General features: G+C 46.0%; 1 protein-coding gene across 3 annotated transcripts in view; it reads left to right on the top strand.

Annotated features, from left to right (window-relative positions):
• The window catches only part of SUPT6H (SPT6 homolog, histone chaperone and transcription elongation factor), a 32,548-nt gene that overhangs the window by 5,568 nt on the left and 6,353 nt on the right, over positions 1–20,627 (top strand). For all 3 annotated transcript variants that reach the window (XM_042916556.1, XM_042916554.1, XM_042916555.1), the window contains exons 2-28: positions 4,168–4,300; positions 5,083–5,241; positions 5,334–5,410; positions 5,767–5,959; positions 6,193–6,277; positions 7,161–7,434; positions 7,818–7,919; positions 8,170–8,286; positions 8,629–8,718; positions 8,900–9,042; positions 9,694–9,842; positions 9,993–10,091; positions 10,600–10,729; positions 10,815–10,965; positions 11,142–11,296; positions 11,490–11,685; positions 12,036–12,175; positions 12,293–12,410; positions 13,565–13,641; positions 13,919–14,054; positions 14,343–14,480; positions 14,558–14,725; positions 16,104–16,231; positions 17,366–17,573; positions 18,164–18,311; positions 18,748–18,890; positions 19,657–19,797. In XM_042916556.1, coding sequence (XP_042772490.1) covers positions 4,192–4,300; positions 5,083–5,241; positions 5,334–5,410; positions 5,767–5,959; positions 6,193–6,277; positions 7,161–7,434; positions 7,818–7,919; positions 8,170–8,286; positions 8,629–8,718; positions 8,900–9,042; positions 9,694–9,842; positions 9,993–10,091; positions 10,600–10,729; positions 10,815–10,965; positions 11,142–11,296; positions 11,490–11,685; positions 12,036–12,175; positions 12,293–12,410; positions 13,565–13,641; positions 13,919–14,054; positions 14,343–14,480; positions 14,558–14,725; positions 16,104–16,231; positions 17,366–17,573; positions 18,164–18,311; positions 18,748–18,890; positions 19,657–19,797 — 3,774 coding nt within the window. In that variant the 5' untranslated portion in view covers positions 4,168–4,191. The remainder of the gene's footprint in view (positions 1–4,167; positions 4,301–5,082; positions 5,242–5,333; positions 5,411–5,766; positions 5,960–6,192; positions 6,278–7,160; positions 7,435–7,817; positions 7,920–8,169; positions 8,287–8,628; positions 8,719–8,899; positions 9,043–9,693; positions 9,843–9,992; positions 10,092–10,599; positions 10,730–10,814; positions 10,966–11,141; positions 11,297–11,489; positions 11,686–12,035; positions 12,176–12,292; positions 12,411–13,564; positions 13,642–13,918; positions 14,055–14,342; positions 14,481–14,557; positions 14,726–16,103; positions 16,232–17,365; positions 17,574–18,163; positions 18,312–18,747; positions 18,891–19,656; positions 19,798–20,627) is intronic.

Raw genomic sequence — 20,627 nt, 5'->3', positions numbered from 1 at the left:
TGCAGGAGCTGGCATTTAATGTGAAGATGTTAAGACTTTATCAGACTGAATTTGTGGGTCTGATAGCCTAATTAAAGCAAGCTGTGTGTGGGGGCTGCTGTACCCAAATCTATTTTTAATGGTTTAGTTCAGAGCTGGGGGGAGGGGGGGAGTGATGTCAAGATTAAAATTAGAGCACCAGATTTAATTAGCAGTTTTAGGTACTCACTTTTGGCAGCACTCAAGTAAATTACCTTAAGGACACAGTTCTTGGGGAAAAAAGCATCAGTCTAAGACTTTCCGTATCACCACCCTGTGGGGTGTGTGTCACAATCATATAGTATAGCAGCTCTCAAACTTTTTGATCTTAGGACACCTTTATCCTTTTTTTTCTTTTTCTTTTTCTTTTTTTACGTTTATTTTTGAGAGAGAGATGGGGCACCTGGGTGCCTCAGTTGGTTAAGCATCTCACTTCAGCTCAGGTCATGATCTTGCAGTTCATGAGTTCAAGCCCCACATCTGTTGTCAGCCCAGAGCCCACTTCCAATCCTCTGTCTCCCTCTCTCTCTCTGCCCCTTCCTCCAGCCTACACGCTCTCTCTCAAAAGTAAAAATATATATAATTCTATATTTTTGAGAAAGAGAGACAGTGTGAGGGGGGAGGGGCAGAGAAAGAAGGTGACATAGAACCCAAAGCAGGCTCCAGGTTCCAAGCCATCAGCATCGAGCCCGAGGCTGGGCTCGAACCCACAAACCACAAAAATCATGACCTGAGCTGAAGTCTGTTGCTTAACCGACTGAGCCACCCAGGTGCCCCAGGACCCCTTTGTAGTCTTAAAGATGATTTAAGACTCCAAAGACATTTTGTGTATCCGAGTTGTATCTATCACTGTTTATGAGATTTTTATATTTTGATATTTACCAGATTACAAATTAAAATTGGGTATATTAATTCATTTAAAAATTATAACAAGTGCACCACAAAAGAAATTATTTTGCTGTATAGGGGTATATTAACACAATATACACCTTAAACTTACAGTTTCATATGTCTATCGTGTAATAAAGCTGGAGGGAAAAATAAGCCCACTACACTTTAACATAAACAGTACTTTTATGGAAACTGTAGTCTTCAAAATTAGTGAAAAGAGTGACACTGTTCTACTTTTTTTCCCACCAGTTCTTTTTAACGTCTGCCTTAATAGAATATAGCTGGATTTTCATACCTGCTTCTGCATTCAGTGTTGTGATACTACACATCATGTTACCTCTAGAAAACTCCACTGTACACTCATGAGATAAGGGAGGAGGTGGTTCCTGGACCACACATAGAGATCTACTGATAGAGTAGAACAACTGTGACTTTGGAGACAGACAAACCTTAACCCAGATCTCAGCTCTTGCAGTTGATATTTGTGTCAGCTTGAACAAGTGACTTCATCCCTGTTGAAGAGATCTGTTTTCTCCTTTGTTGAATGGAGAGAGAAGTGTACTGTAACTCATAGATCAGTGTAGGGGTTAATTGGTATTTCTGAAGTGTCTGGAACTTGGTAGGTGTGTGATTATTATTCCTCTGAGCACTTTTTTTTTTTTTTTTTTTTTTTTAACTGCTTAAAGGAAAGGCCTGTATTAGTTTTGGTTGGGTTTTGTGTGAATGTTGTGGGTTGGTTCTCTTCCTATGCCTGCTCTCTGCATATAATACAAAAAATTATTTTATGGTCCTTATTTGTTTTCATATCTGTGTCTTTCTACTAGAAGTCAACTCCTTGATAACAAACAATTCTTTTTCTCTTCAAACCCCCACGTCTCAGCAGAATGTATGTACATGGTAGACATTCATTAAAACTTGAAAAGAAACCTCAGCCTGAAATTGAACATAAGACCATATCATTGCCCCTCCCTTTACACAGAACTCAGTACCTTCAGTTTTGTTTCTTTGAGTTCATTGGTTAATTGATTGTGGTATCAATTGATACCAGTAAGGGTAATTTTCAGAAGAATTAGAGCCACAGAGTTTAAGGCTCCTTCTAGAGCTCAGAGCATTTCAAGTAGCTGTTAGCCAGCCTCCTCTTTTCTTCCATCCCACTGCCATGTTTCACTGGGAAGGTGGCACTAATATGAAAAGTAAGTAATCTATTTGATAGATATTTAGCAGTTCCTGTTTTGTACAGAGCACCTAGAAGGTACAGCTTATTTGGTACAGGGTCACCAAGTGCCTTGTAATGCCTTTCATGTTGCCATTTATGTTTTCTTGGTTTTCATTAGCCCTTCAGTTAGATATGATCTAAGTGGGGAAAATGGGCACAAATACAGTGGACCATCATTCAGGACAAAGTGAGGGGTGATGTTGAGTTTATCAGCAGCCAGCTTCAAGATTCCAGAATAAGATCTTGATGTTATGATTTGTGAGATGCGTGCTGTTTTTTAAAGTCCTACAAGGTCTGGGGGCCTCGGTGGCTCAGTCGGTTAGACATCCAACTCTTGATTTCAGCTGAGGTGGTGATCTCACAGTTCGTGACTTCGAGCCCTGTATCAGGCTCTGCTCTGATAGTGTGGAATCTGCTTGGGATATTCTCTCTCCCTCTCTCTGTCTCTCTCTCTGCCTCCCTTGCTTGCACATGTATGCTATGCTGTCTTTCTCAAAAATAAATAAAAACTTTAAAGTCAAACAAGACACAGGAAACTCCATGTTAGGGTTAGGGTTCTGGGGTTATCCACTGCCATTTCCAGGCTTTGGATGAGTCTGAAAATGGGGAAGCAAAAGACAAATTTGGGATCAGTTGGTACAGAATTACAGAATGCTAAGGAAAATTAGGCCCAAGTTTCAAATTCAAACTCAGTTAACATGTATTGAAGCCATAAACTAGGTTCTTTCCCTTGTGTCATGTGATATTCTCAACTACTGTGCAAGGTAGGCAGGTAGTGCTATTCTTCTTTTCCAGATGAAGAAGCTGATATTTAGACAAATTGAATAATTTGCTTAGTTTACATATCTGGCAGATGGTGGAACCAGGATATGATTTCTCCTCTTAAGCCCAGCAATCTTTGCAGTTAAGTATGTTGCCTTTATTTTGTAGGCCACAGAAGTTGCTTTCAAAGTGTTTTTTTGCTGCAGAGGTCAATGGTAAAAATAGGGTTATGGTTCTAATGGTTCTGAAGAGATCCCTTCTCCACCCCACTACTGCTCCCAACCACTACTCACATAAGGGGGCTCAAGTTCATGAAATGTTGTTTAATCCATTAAAAAGGATGTTCCTTTTGGCTCTGCCAGTAGCCAGGTATAGTGTACATGAAAGTGCCTGTCATTATCACTCATTTCCCAAATTTCTTATGAGAAGCCATATAACATCACTGCTACCATATGCCAACCTATATAATTATCCATACACTAATTCTTTCCTCATTCACCCATTCCTGCTCCCAAATGATAAGTGAAATAAAATTCTTTGGGATACAGTTGACCCTTGAACAATGTAGGGGGTAAGGGCACTGGCCTCCCGCACAGTTGAAAATCTGCATATAACTTTTGACTCCCTGAAAACTTTACAAAAGCCTCAATTAACACATTTTGTATATGTACTATATATTGTATTTTTAAAGTAAACCAGAAAAAAAAAAGTTAAAATTGTATGGAAGAGAAAATCCGTTTACAGTACTCTGCTGTGCTTATCGGAAAAAACCTGGGGCTCCTGGGTGGCTCAGTCGGTTAAGCACCGACTTCAGCTCAGGTCATGATCTCATGGCTCGTGGATTTTTAGCCCTGTGTCTGGCTCTGTGCTGACAGCTCAGAGGCTGGAGCCTACTTCAGATTCTGTGTCTCCTTCTCTCTACCCTTCCCCTGCTTGTGCTCTCTCTCAAAAATAAATAAAAACATTAAAAAGAAATTTTTTTAAAGCCTATAAGTGGACCGTGCAATTCAAACTCCTGCTGTTTTCGAGTCAACTGTATGTAGAGAAGTTCTGTGTAATCAGTCATCTTTCTCAAGGCACATGCGAGAGGAGTAACCATGGGAAGAGTGGAAAATGGAAGAGAGAAAGCCATCTGATTCTTACTGTCTCCTCCCTAGGTGGAAATGATTGAGGGGCAGAGCAGTGGCACGTGGCTAAAAGGCTGTTTGTGGAAAGGTTTAAAGTGCTCTGTGAAGTCATGTGTCTCATTTTTTCTATCCCCATCTTCCTTCCTTCTCTAGGCATCTTAGGCAGGCCGTGAGAAAATGTCTGATTTTGTGGAAAGCGAGGCCGAGGAGTCAGAGGAAGAGTACAATGATGAAGGCGAAGTGGTGCCCCGAGTCACCAAGAAATTTGTGGAGGAGGAGGATGACGGTGAGGAGGCCCCAGCCTCAAGCTTCTCCCCACTATTGCTAAGCTTTGGATAGTTGGATTCTTGCTGATGAGAGGCTCAGGCTGAGCACAGAAGTTATCACACATGAGGTACCAGCTTGAGAATTTTCAGTCATTTATAGAAAATACCTAACTGAGCATCTGTCTGCTATGTGCCAGGTCCTGCGCCTAGAGCTAGAAATGTGAAAGGAAGACCCTGCAGTCATGGAGTCTACATTGGCGGGAGGGGACAGACAGGAAACCAACAAATAAATACATGCGTAACGTTTTCCTCTTTTAGAGACCCCGCAGTGTTGGTATTTATGAGCCCAGTTTCCTATTTCTCTGGCCAAACCCAACCATTAGGATCCTCAGCAGAGTAGAACCATGAAATGGCTTTAAAGACAGGAAGGTAAATTTAAGTGTTATCAAAAGAATTATGGATGAAAGAAATAATATAGCCGCTGAACTTATAAATTAAGAGGAAAACAAAGATTACTGGTGGCTGTAAAACTCCTAGTAATGATTTTGAAAAGCCATAGTACTTAGGAAGATTATCTTGCCTAAAGACAGATGAGGAGCATAGAAATGAGGTAGTCCTTTCCAGATGCTCCTGCTCGAACTCAGTGGCCGTGTTTTTTACATCTTTAGATGAAGCTGAAGAGTTCACATGGCATCCACATCATTAGGCTTAGAGCAGATGGAGAATCACAGTTAAGCAGGGGGTCCTGCCCCACCCCAGCCCATTTCCCAAACTCCATGCCTCAAACATGTGTATTTTCCAGATGAGGAGGAGGAGGAGGAGAACCTAGATGATCAGGATGAGCAAGGCAATCTGAAAGGCTTTATCAATGATGATGACGATGAAGATGAAGGGGAGGAGGATGAGGGTAGTGACTCTGGTGATTCAGAAGATGATGTTGGCCACAAGAAGAGAAAACGCAGTGAGTAGTCTCTCCTCAGGTGAGGCTGGGGTGGAAGTTACAGTGGACAAGGGGCCTCTCCATCACCATGGGTAACACTTTGTTTTCTCCAGCATCTTTTGACGACCGCCTGGAGGATGATGATTTTGACCTCATTGAGGAGAATTTGGGTGTCAAAGTCAAAAGAGGAGTAAGTGTCATTCTTTGTCCCTGGGGGTGAAGGAAAAAGCTCTTGAAATTCAGTGACTTCTGGGGGACGAGGCACCTCCGGAACAGTGTGGGAAGCATAGAGGATGAGAAAGTTGCTCAGTGTCATTGTGTTGCGGAGACTAGATTTGCATCCCAGGTCTGGGCGCTTGTTAGAGAAAGACTTGTCAGGGTTTGAAGGGTGGGCCTTGGTGCTGAAAGAGCATGTCTTAGTGTGTTCTTTGTCATCTCCCTTGGTCAGCAGAACTGTGGTGGGGAAAATGGGAGTGAGACTAGAGAGCAGGCACCCTGAGGCCGGTCCTCTCAGACCCTGTTGAGACAGGTTTTTTCCACCCCTAGCAAAAATACCGACGTGTCAAAAAAATGTCAGATGACGAGGATGACGACGAGGAGGAATATGGCAAAGAGGAACATGAAAAAGAGGCTATTGCCGAGGAAATCTTCCAGGATGGGGAAGGGGAAGAAGGGCAGGAGGCTGTGGAGGCCCCCATGGCTCCTCCAGAGGAGGAGGAAGAAGATGATGAGGAATCAGGTATGTGGCATCAGGCAAGAAAGCCAGTGTTTGGGTGGGTGTTGGGATTTCCTAGCCCTTAGGAGCAGAATGGGAAACCATTCTTCACCTGCGGGCCCCCAACATTTGACAGAAGTTCGTTTTTAGGAGCCTCCCTACTCTTCTCACTGGCCACTCACATAGTAGGAACTAAAGCTATTCAGTCCTGGCTCATCCCTTGCCTCTGAGCACTAATCCCTTCCTTCCCTACCCAGACATCGATGACTTCATTGTGGATGATGACGGACAGCCTCTGAAAAAACCTAAGTGGCGGAAAAAGCTTCCTGGATACACAGATGCGTGAGTCGGGGCTGGTACAGGGTGGTGATATGGGCGCCTGAGTAGACCCCATCAGGAAGGAGGAAATCAGAGGCTTCTGCCAAAAATGGGACATCCCATCTCTCAACCATTTTGCTTCCTAACTCAACTAACCTTTACTGGGCAGAAATTTCAGACTGCTCCTAGAAGCCCTGAGAACTGTCTATATTAATAGAGCCACTGTGGGATTAGGAGCCACACGTGTGTAGGCTTCCATCAGCCTCCCTCTTCACCTGAAGCTCCACGTCTATTCATTTATGTATTGGCATTCTGAGTCTAATTTTGTCGGAAGAAAGCTTTTGCTTTGAGGGAATACTGTAATACCTTAGCAGAAGATGGACCCACTGAGCAGAATATGGATCTATCTGCCCTGTTGGGTTTGACCCCAGAGACTGGCACATACCAGCAATGGGCTTTTTATCTTTCATAAGTAATAGTTTTCCCAGAAACCTCCCCCAACTGAGCCTTTATTTCCAAAGCGAACATGCTTGCTTGCTTGCTTACTTATTTATTTATTTATTTATTTAAAATAGAGCAGACCCATTTTTTTCTTTTTGAGAGAGAGCGTGTGTGTGCGTGCATGTGCATGTGCAAGTGGGTGAGGGGCAGAGAGAATCTTAAGCAGGCTCCATGCCCATCATGGAGCCCAGCACGGGGCTCAGTCTCACCACCATGATACCATGACCTGAGCTGAAATCAAGAGTCTGATGCTTAACCAACTGAGCCACCCAGGTGCCCCTACTTTTTAAATTTACCTCTCTCTTAACCTTCTCAATTTCCTTTGGGGCAAGTAAAGGGTCTGTGCTGGGGCTGCATTTCTCCTCTCATCAGAACCTGGTCCAAACCGTCTTGCTCTCACCCACAGGGCCCTACAGGAAGCCCAGGAGATTTTTGGTGTGGACTTTGACTATGACGAGTTTGAGAAATACAATGAGTATGACGAAGAACTGGAGGAAGAGTATGAGTATGAGGATGATGAGGCCGAGGGTGAGATCCGAGTGCGCCCCAAGAAGACCACCAAGAAACGTGTGAGCCGCAGGAGCATCTTTGAGATGTATGAGCCCAGCGAGCTAGAAAGCAGCCACCTCACAGATCAGGACAATGAAATCCGAGCCACTGACCTGCCTGAGAGGTTCCAGGTAAGAAAGCATCAGCTTCTGTCCTTCTGCCAATGTGTCATCACCTGCCCTGAGCCTCTTTGCTTCAAGGGTTGTATCAGAGGAACAATCTAGCAACAATCTGGTATCGAATATATATAGAAAGTTGGCTTTTGAACTCCATCTGACCAGGTAGTGCAGGGAGTCCCGGTCTTAGAGAAGGCTCTTCTGCTGCTTATGGCTCTTGAAATGGCACTCTTTCTTTAGCAAATACACAAAGTATGTCCACTTTGTGCCAGGACAGTGCTCTTCTGGGTGCTGGAATGTGTCTGTGGAGCACACATTTCTTTCCAGAAGCAGTGTATGTGTTACCCTACAGGGGTTACAGGATAAAGTCAGTCTCACTATTGTCTTATCCTGTGCAGCTCCGCTCCATCCCAGTTAAGGGGGCTGAAGATGACGAACTAGAAGAGGAAGCTGACTGGATCTACAGGAATGCCTTTGCCACACCAACCATTTCTCTTCAGGTACCCAAAAAAAGATCCTTATGTTTGACATGAACCAGAAGCCACTTCATCAAGATGAAGACCTGCTCCTACCATGCCCCAAACATCTATATGTGCCTAGTACAGAACAAGTATGGGTGTGTACAGGTGTATGAGAGATTTTTCTAGAACTCTTCTGACGGAGTTCTCTTTTGACATGGAGTAGTTTCGTGTATGGTAAAACAAAGCAAGTAACGGTGTTATTGCTGTTTCTTTTTTTTTCTGGCTCCAGGAAAGCTGTGATTACCTAGACCGAGGGCAGCCAACCAGCAGCTTCAGTCGTAAAGGGCCCAGCACAATTCAGAAGATTAAAGAAGCTTTGGGTTTCATGCGAAATCAACACTTTGAGGTAGCACCTCAAGCTATCATGGTCCCTTGGTTAGAAATTCAGCTAGGGGATGAGGGAAAAGGTAGCGCCCTGTGAGATGAGGAGTCCCCTTCTGTCTTCAGGCATGGTCCCTTGGCTCAAGAGTGTGCGAACCAAAGGAGACTCTGGTAACCAGGAGAACACTTGTTCTACCTGTCTGCAGCGTTATCTTCCCCCGTGGGGGAGAGCACATGCCCTGGATGAGCCTGTGGGGGAGTCCAAGCTTCTGACTGTTGAATTTCCTGGAGCTGTTTACCCCTCTAGCAAAGGAGCTCCTTACAGATCTCTCCACTCTGGTTGACTGCAGTCTCCTTGCCATCCTAGGTGCCTTTTATTGCTTTCTACCGTAAGGAGTATGTGGAGCCTGAGTTGCACATCAATGACCTATGGAGGGTGTGGCAGTGGGATGAAAAGGTACGATGGATCCATGCTCCTAAGGGGCTGAGGTGTGGCTTGGGCACCACTACTACCAAAGTCCAAGCCTCCTGTACGTATCAGGTGGCTACCCTTCCCGGGGTCGCCTGGTAAGAAACAGAGCAGCCTTGAGTCTCCAAAGCTGAACACCAGCCCTTAGTCGTGCCCTGTCCTATCCTAGTGGACCCAACTGAGGATCCGCAAAGAGAACCTAACACGGCTGTTTGAGAAGATGCAAGCTTATCAGTACGAGCAGATCTCTGCTGATCCTGACAAACCCCTGGCTGATGGCATCCGGGCTCTAGATACCACCGACATGGAGAGGTAAAGTATGCAAGGTTTATTCCATTACAGGGTGCCCTCAGACCAAAGGCCCCCAGGGAGCAGTGTAACCTACAGAATCCTCAGCACAGGGCCCATCCCTTAGAAACCCAACTTGTCACCACACCAAAAGTGATCTCTCTGGCAAACAAATTCATCTTAGTTACCTATATGGGTATAAAAGGTGAAAAGGATAAGATACTCACGTTTGCTGATCTGAAAATTCCCTGTACATAAGGGTATGTGGAAAACCAAATTATAACCAGAAAGGAGCTTGGTGAGCCTGGAATCGGTGGAGTGCCGGAAGGGTGCAGATGACTTTAGTGGCCAGTGTCATGAGCTGGTGGGGGAGGGACAGACCATCTCAAGAACTCTGAACTTTGCTAGAGACGTGGTACTTCATCTGTCTCTCCCTTTTCATCTCCATTTCTGACAACCACCAACCACCAACCACCATTTGTTTGACATATTCCTTCTTTAAGATACCTTGCTCTCAAGGAAGTCACCGTCTGGGGTTGTTGTGTGTCTCTAATAATTGAAGAATACAGACACCTATCCTAGTTGGGACCTTCCCTCCTGGGAATTGGACCTGTTGTAGCAGAACTGGGGTGTACCCTTAGTGACAGTTGAGGTCTTACATCCCTTTTCCTCCAGGCTTAAGGATGTCCAGTCAATGGATGAGCTGAAAGATGTCTACAACCATTTCTTGCTATATTATGGTCGTGATATCCCCAAGATGCAGAATGCTGCCAAAGCCAGCCGCAAGAAGCTGAAGCGTGTGAGGGAAGAGGGAGATGAGGAAGGTGAGTGCTGGAACAGAAAACCCAGGAGGCTTGATGGCCACTCCATCCCCAAGGATGCCCTTGGCTGAGTGCCCTTTGGGGCTTCCCTGCATGTGGCAGCTCCTTGGGAGTGACTGGAAACTAGAGCACTGACTCATGTTTTCTTCCCAGGTGAGGGTGAAGAGGCAGAAGACGAGGAGCAGAGGGGCCCAGAGCTCAAGCAGGCCTCCCGCCGAGACATGTACACCATTTGCCAGAGTGCTGGCCTAGGTAAAAGCTAGCTGTGTTGTGTCCTGGGCGTTCCAGCCTTGAGCAAGGGGAGTTCCCAGATGGTCACTGGTGGGCAGGAAGAGGACTTTTTTGAGCGAATCACTAATCCAGTTGTGAACACTGGCCCCCCCAGCACCCACGCCCACCCACAGTAATGGTCTAGCCTCTCCCTAATTTCCCAGAGGAATGGGAAGCTCATATAATCAGAGGGACAGAGTTCATCCTAGCCTTGAGAAGTTCTTTATTAAACTGTAGTTTCCACCTTAGTTCTGAGCCCAGGAGTCACAGAAAATTACTGTTTTTCTGGGTTATAACAGCCTGTCAGGTGTTTAAAGACAGGTTTTTTTGGTTTTTTTTTTTTTTTTACTATTCTTTGTAAACTTCCTGGTGCTGCTTATTCATGACCCTCTTAAAGTCTAGTGCCCAGAATAGCTGCTCTGGACTGAGAGACCAAAGAGATTTGTCAGCCCAGCAATTGCCTTACCTTTCACACTCCTGTTTGCTTTAGATGGCCTGGCCAAAAAGTTTGGACTGACTCCTGAACAATTTGGGGAAAACCTGCGGGACAGCTACCAGCGGCACGAGACAGAGCAGTTCCCTGCAGAGCCTTTGGAGCTGGCCAAGGATTATGTTTGCAGGTAGGCTTGTGGCACGTGGCTGGCAGGAGGAGGGGCCCGCGGGCAAAGACACTGTCATCCTGCAGCTGCCGCATTTTCCCCACAGCCAGTTCCCTACGCCTGAAGCTGTGCTGGAAGGTGCCCGCTACATGGTAGCCCTGCAGATTGCCCGAGAGCCCCTCGTCCGACAGGTGCTGAGGCAGACCTTCCAGGAGAGAGCCAAGCTAAATATAACCCCCACCAAGAAAGGTAGAAAGGTGAGCTGGGTGAAGGGCTTTGATCCAACACGTGGCCCAGCTCTGTGTTCGACTGAACTGAGTTTCTCGCTTTCATGCTCAGCTGAGCTATCTGCTGGCAAGCAGAGAGGCAGTCTTTTCTCCCAGGGTCAAGCCCCGCCTGTCGGTAAGCTGACGATTCCTCTTAATGTGTACAGGATGTGGATGAGGCCCACTATGCTTACTCCTTCAAGTACTTAAAGAACAAGCCTGTTAAGGAACTGAGAGATGACCAGTTCCTCAAGATCTGCTTGGCTGAAGATGAAGGGCTGCTCACCATTGACATCAGCATAGATATGAAGGGGGTAGAAGGGTAAGCAAAGCTCTGGGGTGGGAGCTCTTTCTGGGAGGGCTTGATGAAGGGTCAGCTGGGTGGAGGGGTCCCTCAGGAATGTGAACCACAGTTTGAGAGGTGAGCAGGCCATTGTCCCTGGTTCACAGTGTTTGTGGACATTTCAGTGTCATCTTTCCTCCATCCCCGACCCTGCAGTGTTGTTTCTCCTCAGCTACGGCAACGACCAGACCTATTTCGAAGAGATCAAACAGTTTTACTACCGAGATGAGTTCAGCCACCAGGTGCAGGAGTGGAACCGGCAGCGCACCATGGCCATCGAGCGAGCCTTGCAGCAGTTCCTCTATGTGCAGATGGCCAAAGAGCTCAAGAACAAGCTGCTGGCCGAAGCCAAAGAATATGTCATAAAGGTTAAGACTCACGGTGTTTAGGCCTGTGATTTCCCCAAACTAGAGCTGAGAGTGAAAGAACTCCTTACAAGTAGTCTTCTAGCAAACAAGCCATGGGTCACTTCAAGACCCCCCCGTTTGAGGAGATTCTTGGCTTCCCACCCCCAGCCCAAACACTCTTTGTTTATATTGCTGTTCTCTGTATACTCTCCTGTTTCCACAATTAAGGTATGCCTTCACACTGTAAGCCTGCAAAGGGCTAGGAACACGTGCACACGTCAACGCAGCCTGTGCACATGTGTACCCACATCTGTTCCCTTGCACACTCGGTGAGCCTGTTGGCCATAGTGTCTGGTGTGTCTCCTCCCCAGGCCTGTAGTCGGAAACTCTACAACTGGTTGAGGGTGGCACCCTACCGGCCAGATCAACAGGTAGAGGAAGATGATGACTTTATGGATGAGAACCAAGGGAAGGGCATCCGCGTCCTAGGCATTGCTTTCTCCTCTGCCAGGTAACTGCCTGTTTGTGCCTGCCCAGCCTCACCCCTTACCTGTCTTCCTAATTTCATTCTACTCTTACTTACATCTTCTTATTTCTGATTGTTGCACTACTCTTGTCTGGTCGGCAGAGATCACCCTGTGTTCTGCGCCCTGGTCAACGGTGAAGGAGAAGTGACAGACTTCCTTCGACTGCCCCATTTTACCAAACGGCGAACTGCATGGAGAGAGGAAGAACGGGAAAAGAAGGCAAGTGGCTAGGATAGGGCAACCAAGTGTACATCTTAAGTGCGTTTTACAATTCTGTGGGGGTATGTGTTTATGGTCTACACGACATCCTTTGCAAGACCCTGATTGATCTCCACGTGCTTGCTGAATACTGGAGTCCTGGGATAAGTCTCAACTTCCATAAGCAGTAGATGGCACTCACGTTCTGGTGCAGAATTTACTTCTGGCTGGAGGCCAATTCCTAGGTCTTGTGTTCTTCTGGAAGCTGCCATTATAGCCTCTGTTCTTCCCAGCATCTGGGTCATCCTGTTCCAGTAGCTGAAAGCCAGTGAGGCATTAAGCCAACCTTTTGCCTGCTTTAGCCTTTCAGTGTTTCTTCCAAGGAAGGAGGAATTTGAATTCATCTCATGTATATGCTTCTGATTTTCTTAACCTAATGGTATCTTTCAATTTTGCGAGAGACCTGCATTCTAGAGTAATTTTTCGCAACCATTTTTTAAAAAGAAACATTGGGGCGCCTGGGCGGCTCAGTTGGTTGAGCGTCTGACTCTTGATTTCAGCTTAGGTCATGATCCCAGGGTCATGGGGTTGGGCTGCCCACTGAGCATGGAACTTGCTTAAGATTTTAAGACCCATTCTTTCTCTCTCTCCCTCTCTCTTATCTCTCGCACTCTCTCATCTCTCCCACTCATGCTCTCAAAAAAAAAAAACAAAAAAAAAACCCAAAAAAAAACAATTAAAATAGAAAAAGAAAACAAGGAATTGAGATTAGAATAGTCCTGATAGCTAAGCAGTGGTTTATGGTAGAAAAAACCCAAGTATGTTTACACCTGGCTGGCTCAGTCAGAGAAGCATGTGACTCTTGATCTTGGGGTTGTGAGTTTAAGCCACACATTGGGTGTAGAGATTACTAATTAGAAAGGAAGACCCAATGTGTTTAGACCATCACGACCAAGTATGAGCCAGAAGTATAGTAATTGTAGGAAACGTTAGCAGATACATAATATTCAAACCAGAGGTCTTAGTCTCCTTGTTTTGTGCACTAGACCGTGTCTATGCATTATGGAGTTTATTGTTCTCTGGTCTTACAAGGTCTTGTGCTACTTAGGGAGAGAGAACTGTTAGAAATCTCCCTGTCTTCAAAGCCATTCAGTTCCAATTTTATTTCAATCCAGGCTCAAGACATTGAAACCCTAAAGAAATTTCTTCTGAATAAAAAGCCTCATGTGGTGACAGTTGCAGGAGAAAACAGGTAGGGGCTCCAGGGGAACTCCAGGGACTAGACCTGGCTTAAATTCATTCATTCCTTCTTGTTGAACCTGGCATATGCCTCTAACAGAGCAATAAGCATGTAGACCCTTGGTAAATTTCCCATCCCCGGGGTGGTGGCGGGGAGGGGGGTGGGTATCTCTTTGTCTTCAAAGCCCCTTCCTCCCCCATCCCCACCCCCACTTCCACCTCAGCCATGAGTCTGTCTATCCCTGAGAAACTTCAGAAAGAGCCCTGACCAACACCCCTCATCCCTCCAGGGACGCCCAGATGTTAATTGAAGATGTGAAGCGCATTGTGCATGAGCTGGACCAGGGCCAACAACTGTCCTCTATTGGGGTGGAGCTGGTCGACAATGAGTTGGCCATTCTCTACATGAATAGCAAGAAATCGGAGGTAATGCTGGAACCCCATTCTTAAGACCTGCACAAGCAAGAGCTGTCAATCCCTAGGAGATTTACTAGGAAAACGAAGGTTATCGAGGGCACAGGACTGCACTTGTTCAGTTACCCGTGTGCAGTTGCTTCATTTTGCCAGTCATGCTTCGGAGTGGGAGCCCTGCAAATTAAATTGGTCCCAGGAAAAAGGGGTCCCAGAGGAGACAAAGCCAGAACGGTTTGAATCTCCTTTTGCTCTCGGAACGGAGGGGACTTAATGGTCCTGCTGGTCCTTGTTTGACTCTAGGCAGAGTTCCGGGATTATCCTCCAGTGCTGAGACAGGCCGTCTCCCTGGCCCGGCGCATCCAGGACCCTCTGATTGAATTTGCCCAGGTGTGCAGCTCTGATGAAGACATCCTGTGTCTCAAGTTTCATCCCTTGCAAGTGAGTATGATTCAACAGGCAGGCTTAGCGGGCAGAAGGGCACAGTAACCTTATCCTTGTCTGCTGTTTATCGGCAGGAGCATGTGGTGAAAGAGGAGCTGCTCAATGCCTTATACTGTGAATTTATCAACCGAGTCAATGAGGTTGGGGTCGATGTCAACCGTGCCATCGCCCACCCATATAGCCAGGCCTTAATCCAGTACGTCTGTGGTCTGGGACCTCGAAAAGGGACCCATCTCCTGAAGGTAAGATTGGGTTGAATGAGAAAGTAAGAAAAGTTCTATTTCACTGAGCCTTTACAATTGCCAGTATAATTTTGAGGTCAGAGGTCAGAGAAGTAGAGACTGGTATAAGAGTCATCCAGCTAGTAAGAGTCCAAGTCAGACTTCAGACCCAAGTGGCCACAGCTACTATGTGTACTACTGTACTTCATTACTATAGTGGCTCATGGAAAAGATAGCCATAAACTAGGATTTAAAATGCATGGAAGAAGGGACGCCTGGGTGGCTCAGTCAGTTAAGCGTCAGACTTTGGCTCATGTTATGATCTCATCCATGAGTTCGAGCCCCGCGTGGGGCTCTGTGCTGACACCTCAGAGCCTGGAGCCTGCTTTGGATTCTGTGTCTCCCTCTCTCTCCTCTCTGTTCCTCTCCCACTTGTACTCTGTCTGTCTGTCTGTCTGTCTCTGTCTCTCTCTCTCTCTCTCTCTCTCAAAACTAAAGACAAAAAAAAATTTTTTAGCGGGGGGCACCTGGGTGGCTCAGTCAGTTGAGCTTCAGACTTCGGCTCAGGTCATGATCTCTTGGTCTGTAAGTTCGAGCCCCACGTCGGGCTCTGTGCTGACAGCTCAGAGCCTGGAGCCTGCTTCGGATTCTGTGTCTCCCTCTCTCTCTAACCCTCCCCCATCCATGCTCTGTCTTTCTCTGTCTCAAAAATAAAATAAAACGTTAAAAAAAAAAATTTTTTTTTTTTTAAATGGATGGAAGGAGGGGTACATGGGTGGCTCAGTTGGTTGAGCGTCTCTTGATTTCGGCTCGGGTCATGATCTCAGTTTGTGGGATTAAGCCCTGCGTGGGGCTCTGCACTGACAGCAAGGAGCCTGCTTGGGATTTTCTCTCCCTGTCTCTTTGCCCCTCCCCTGTTCCCATGCATGTGTGCACATGTGCGCGCGCGCTCTCTCTCTCTCTCTCTCTCTCCCTCCCTCCCTCCCTCTCCCTCTCCCTCTCCCTCTCTCCCTCTCTCTCTGTCTCTCTCTCAAAATGAATTTTTAAAAAAGCTTCAAAAAAATAATATGGGTGAAAGCAAGCATGCCAGACGCAAAGCTCAGGATAGTGGTTTATTCCAGTGGGTAGAAAAAGGATTTCCGTCAAGTTAATGGAGGATTTAAGGAACTTCGGAAGTACTGGTAACGTCCTTTTTCTTAAGAAGAGTGAAAGGTACTTGGGTGTATGTTTTATCATTAACTTTTAACTTACATACTAGTTCTATATTAGGTGTAATGTAGTTCACTAAAATAATTTTTTTTTTTAAGTAGCAGACAGTACGGTATAGTGCTCAGTTAGATATTGAGGCATGGAGACAAAGGGTTTCCCAGAAACCTGAAAGCCCACACCTCTCTCCTAGATCCTGAAGCAGAACAACACCAGGCTGGAGAGTCGGACCCAGCTGGTCACCATGTGCCACATGGGTCCCAAAGTCTTCATGAATTGTGCTGGCTTCCTCAAGATCGACACGGCCTCCCTGGGGGACAGGTGATGCCCTCTTCCTGGGTGGGCCAGGCAGAATTCCCTTGGGCTTTGCTTTGGGGATTCAGGGGATTAGGGCTGTCAAAGGGCCCAAGGTATTTGAATAAGGAAATATTTTAAAGCAAAGGTGAGCAACCCTTTATTAAGTCAAGAGCATCTGACCTATGGAAAAGATCGGTTCAATTATGTGAAGCTTTTTTTGTATGAGGAAAACATAAAAAGAACCAACTTATTTTATAAATTAAGGACAGAAAACATACAAGATTTCATTCAGTAAACACAAACATGTTCTGTTATTATGATTTGCCGTGGCTAGATAAGGGTGGGGCTAGCAGGGGCAATGGAAAAAGAGTGTGGGGGTATGAGGAGATAAGGAAGGGGGATAGAGATTCAGTATGTTTTCAGATGATGTTATTGAGAGAAAGTTCTATTCACTTGGACTTTGGACTTCACTATTGACCTCTTCCTCTCCAGAAGTTATCAACTCAGTCTTTGGAGGATCTTTTCCACGGGCACATAGCTCCTCATTCAGTAATGGAAATCAGTGGGGAAATAGGCTTCAAGTTCTAAAACTTCATTTTCCACCCAGCTTTGCTGTAACACTCCACGAATAACATAGGTCCATGTGAGTGCACGGGCAAGACCAGCCTGGGAAGGCTTTATGGGGGAAAATAGCTGTCAGCAAATTGTCAGAGGTCTTTTCCCCCTTCTTGTTTTATCTTATTATATAAGACTTGTTTAAGTTCATTATATAAAATCCAATGTATAGCAATATTGTGCAGAAAGTGGAAGTCCCCCATAATCCCACCCCCCAGAGATAACTACCATAACAATTTGGTGTGTACTACAACGTTCCTAAATTTTATTTTTGCTATGCATTTACTAACTACCCATTTACTACAAAAATGGGATCATACGGTTCATAGTGTTTTGCAGTGCATTTTTCACGTACCAGTATATTGTGGCCATCTTTCCATGTCAGCACACATAGATCTACCTCATTATTTTTAATGGCTGTATAGTATTCCATTGTATGGAGGTACCCTGATTTATTTAACCAGTTCCCCATTGGTGGACATTTGGGTTGTTACTAGAAGCTTCTTGTTCTATATCCTTGTCCCTTTTCTGCCTTTCATTCAGCACCGACTCATACATTGAAGTTCTTGATGGTTCCCGAGTCCACCCTGAGACCTATGAGTGGGCCAGGAAGATGGCAGTGGATGCTCTGGAATATGATGAATCAGCTGAGGACGCTAACCCCGCAGGAGCCCTCGAAGAGATCTTGGAAAACCCAGAGCGACTCAAGGATCTGGACCTTGATGCCTTTGCAGAAGAACTGGAGAGGCAGGTGGGTGACAGTGTAGAGGCTTGGCACAGAAGTCACCCGCAGTGGCTTAATTGGGAGGAGACTCAGGCAGCAAATCTCCAGAAAACCTCCAATGGTGTTAATGTGGGAGACTTGATTGTCTCTTCTCTCTGCCCAGGCTGCATGTAGCTTTGCATGTATCTGTTTCCCACATTGGGTTTCTGTGAAGCATTTTTATCCGAGAACATTCCATGTTATAACAGAGAAAGTTTGGGGGGGCACTTGGGTGGTTCAGTCAGTTGGGCATCCAACTCTGGATTTTGGCTCAGATCATGATCCCATGGGCGTGGGATTACGCCCTGCATCAGGCTCCACGCTGAATGCGGAGCCTGCTTGAGATTCTCTCCCTCTGCCCTTCTCCCCTGCTTGTGGGCCTTCTCTCACTTTCTCTAAAAAAATAAAAATGAAAAAATAAATAGAAAGTTTGAGAAAATTCTATGGTAAATCTTGATGGGAAAGAAGAGAAGCCCTGACAGGAGCGGAGCCAACTGTCCTACTCCTTTTGTTGCAAGCCCCCCATGGCTCCAGTTGGGGAGGGTTGCAAGGCTCTTCCTGTTGGGCTTCTTCCCCAGGGCTATGGTGACAAACACATCACCCTGTATGACATCCGGGCGGAGCTGAGCTGTCGGTATAAGGACCTGCGGACAGCCTACCGCTCTCCCAACACAGAGGAAATCTTCAATATGTTAACCAAAGAAACACCAGAGACCTTCTACATTGGTAAACGCTGGGTCTGGTTTTCAGCTGGAGGAGAATTTGTGGGGTGGAAGGGTGCATTTACTGTCTATGTTCAAACCAAGTGATGATTCCAGCAGAGTGAGGCAGGTTTATACTGTAGGTAAAAAAGACCGGGGGAGCTTTTAAGATTATTATTAATATATGCAGCCCTGAACTAGAAGTCAAAACTGAGTTCAGGGACCAATTATGCTTCTTAACCTGCTGCTTCAGGATCTTCAAGGAGTCACTTCTATAGGCATCATGTTCCCCCGTCATCAAATCAGGGGAAGATCTCCTTAAGGATGTGAGGGAAATCAATAGAGATGCCATAAGCCAGATGTTCTGACACTAAAAGGCCAGTGGGAAGAACACCTCTCCAGTTCTCTTAGCCTGGTCCCCATTCTCTTCTTTCCTTCCCTGTCCTCTCCCTTTCCTGCAGGAAAGCTCATCATCTGCAACGTCACTGGCATTGCCCACAGGCGTCCACAGGGTGAGAGCTATGACCAGGCGATCCGCAACGATGAGACAGGGCTGTGGCAGTGCCCCTTCTGTCAGCAAGACAATTTCCCTGAACTAAGCGAGGTATGTGCTGCACTGTTACTGTGGTCACTGAGTTTCCTCCATTGAATGTCTCTAGAACGGAGTCTAGAATACAGCTATTTTAGATCACGCTTTTCCCAAACAAATAAACAGGGACGAGGGCTAGAACACATACAGGTCTAACATGAAGTCCTTCTATATGCTGGTCAGAAACAATCAGTGTGCTTCCTTCTATTATGGCTCAGCCTTTAACCCATGTTTCCTATTTTCTGGGGATCTAACTCAACCAGATTATAGACCTGAGGGCGTGTGTTTCTTACTACAGGGCAGGTACGGTGTTCCTGTACATGCTAGTTGGAAGGAATCTATAGGCTCTCTTGATTTTTTTTCCATTTTCCACACGAGAAAGTTTCCAGACTTTACCCAATAAATAAGCTGGTGGGATTTGTCCCAATAATAAAGCCAAGGGGCACCTGGTTCCCTGAAGTGGATTGTTCTGGGGAGACTGGCATATGTATTTCATATGTCCACTAGGTCAGAACAGAATTGGGAGAGATGGGCCTCTGTGGCAGCTAGAGGGACATACAAATAGATTAATATATTTTATATTAATATATAAATTAATAATTTAATTAATAATTAATATTAGGGATTCAAAATCTGTGTTGGTGGGTGGCTTATTCATTGCATTTCAGACCATGTTGCCAGGTGTTATGGCAAGATAAATTGCAGCACCCCAGCAGCTCTTTTCTGAACGTAGATCTCCAGAACCTTAATGACCAAGCTCCTCTCCTGATGCACTTTTTAGGTCTGGAACCACTTTGACAGCGGTTCATGCCCAGGCCAGGCCATTGGTGTCAAAACACGGCTAGACAATGGTGTCACCGGCTTCATCCCCACCAAGTTCCTCAGTGACAAAGTGGTAAAGCGGCCCGAGGAGCGAGTGAAGGTAGATGGAAGACTAAACTAAGACATCTAGTGCAACTTTCAGCTGCCCAAATGGGGCTCTCCGGAACTTTGGGCTGCGCCTCCCTAGAAGTGAGGCTTGGTTCCCAGTGGCTGCTGGTGGGGAGAGAGTCAGGAGGATTTATAACTGGCTGAAAGAAGCCAGGGTGAGAGGCATGTGAATGAGTAGCAGCTTTTGTTCTCTTTGTGATTATTTCATTGGGTTGCCAGCCCTTTGGGAGAGGGCTCTCTCTTCCCATGTGGGAGGCTGTGATTTAGTCTGTAGGCAGGAAGCAGGGCTCAGCATTACATGCTGTGAAACAGAAAGGCTGAGCTTCCTTTCTGTTCTAGTATTCTCCTGCCAGCTGCCATCTATTATGTACCCAGTAGATACCAGCACTTGACGTTTACACGTGTTGTCTCTGATCTCTCAACTTGATGGGGAAGGAAACCTTTTTCAGAGAAATTTGAGTGCCTTTTCCAGGATTACCCAGTTAGTTGGTGACATGGCTGATACACCGTGTCTGCCAAACTCTCTAGTTCTAAGTGTCACGAACCCCTGAGAACCGTGGACTTAGGAAGATTGGGGAAAACATTCCCAATCAAGGAAGCCAGGGAGATTTTCAAAAGAAGAACCATGCAGTGACTGGCTTTTGCCAGTGTTTAGACGGAAGGGCTCAAGTCAGGGGGAAAGAACAGAAAGCTGTTGTTTTGCCTCTCCTCCAAAAAGGGCAGCCAGACTTTGCTTTTACCCCAGGAACAATAATTAGGTAACTTTATGGGGAAAGGGAACAGCGCCAGTGGCGGGGTAGATCCCAGTAAGCTCCGGTTGTT

Source organism: Panthera leo, chromosome E1, assembly GCF_018350215.1.
Source record: "Panthera leo isolate Ple1 chromosome E1, P.leo_Ple1_pat1.1, whole genome shotgun sequence".
Lineage (NCBI taxonomy): Eukaryota > Metazoa > Chordata > Mammalia > Carnivora > Felidae > Panthera > Panthera leo.
The sequence above is the reverse complement of the archived record's forward strand: the minus strand, read 5'-3'. Positions and strand labels throughout refer to the sequence as shown.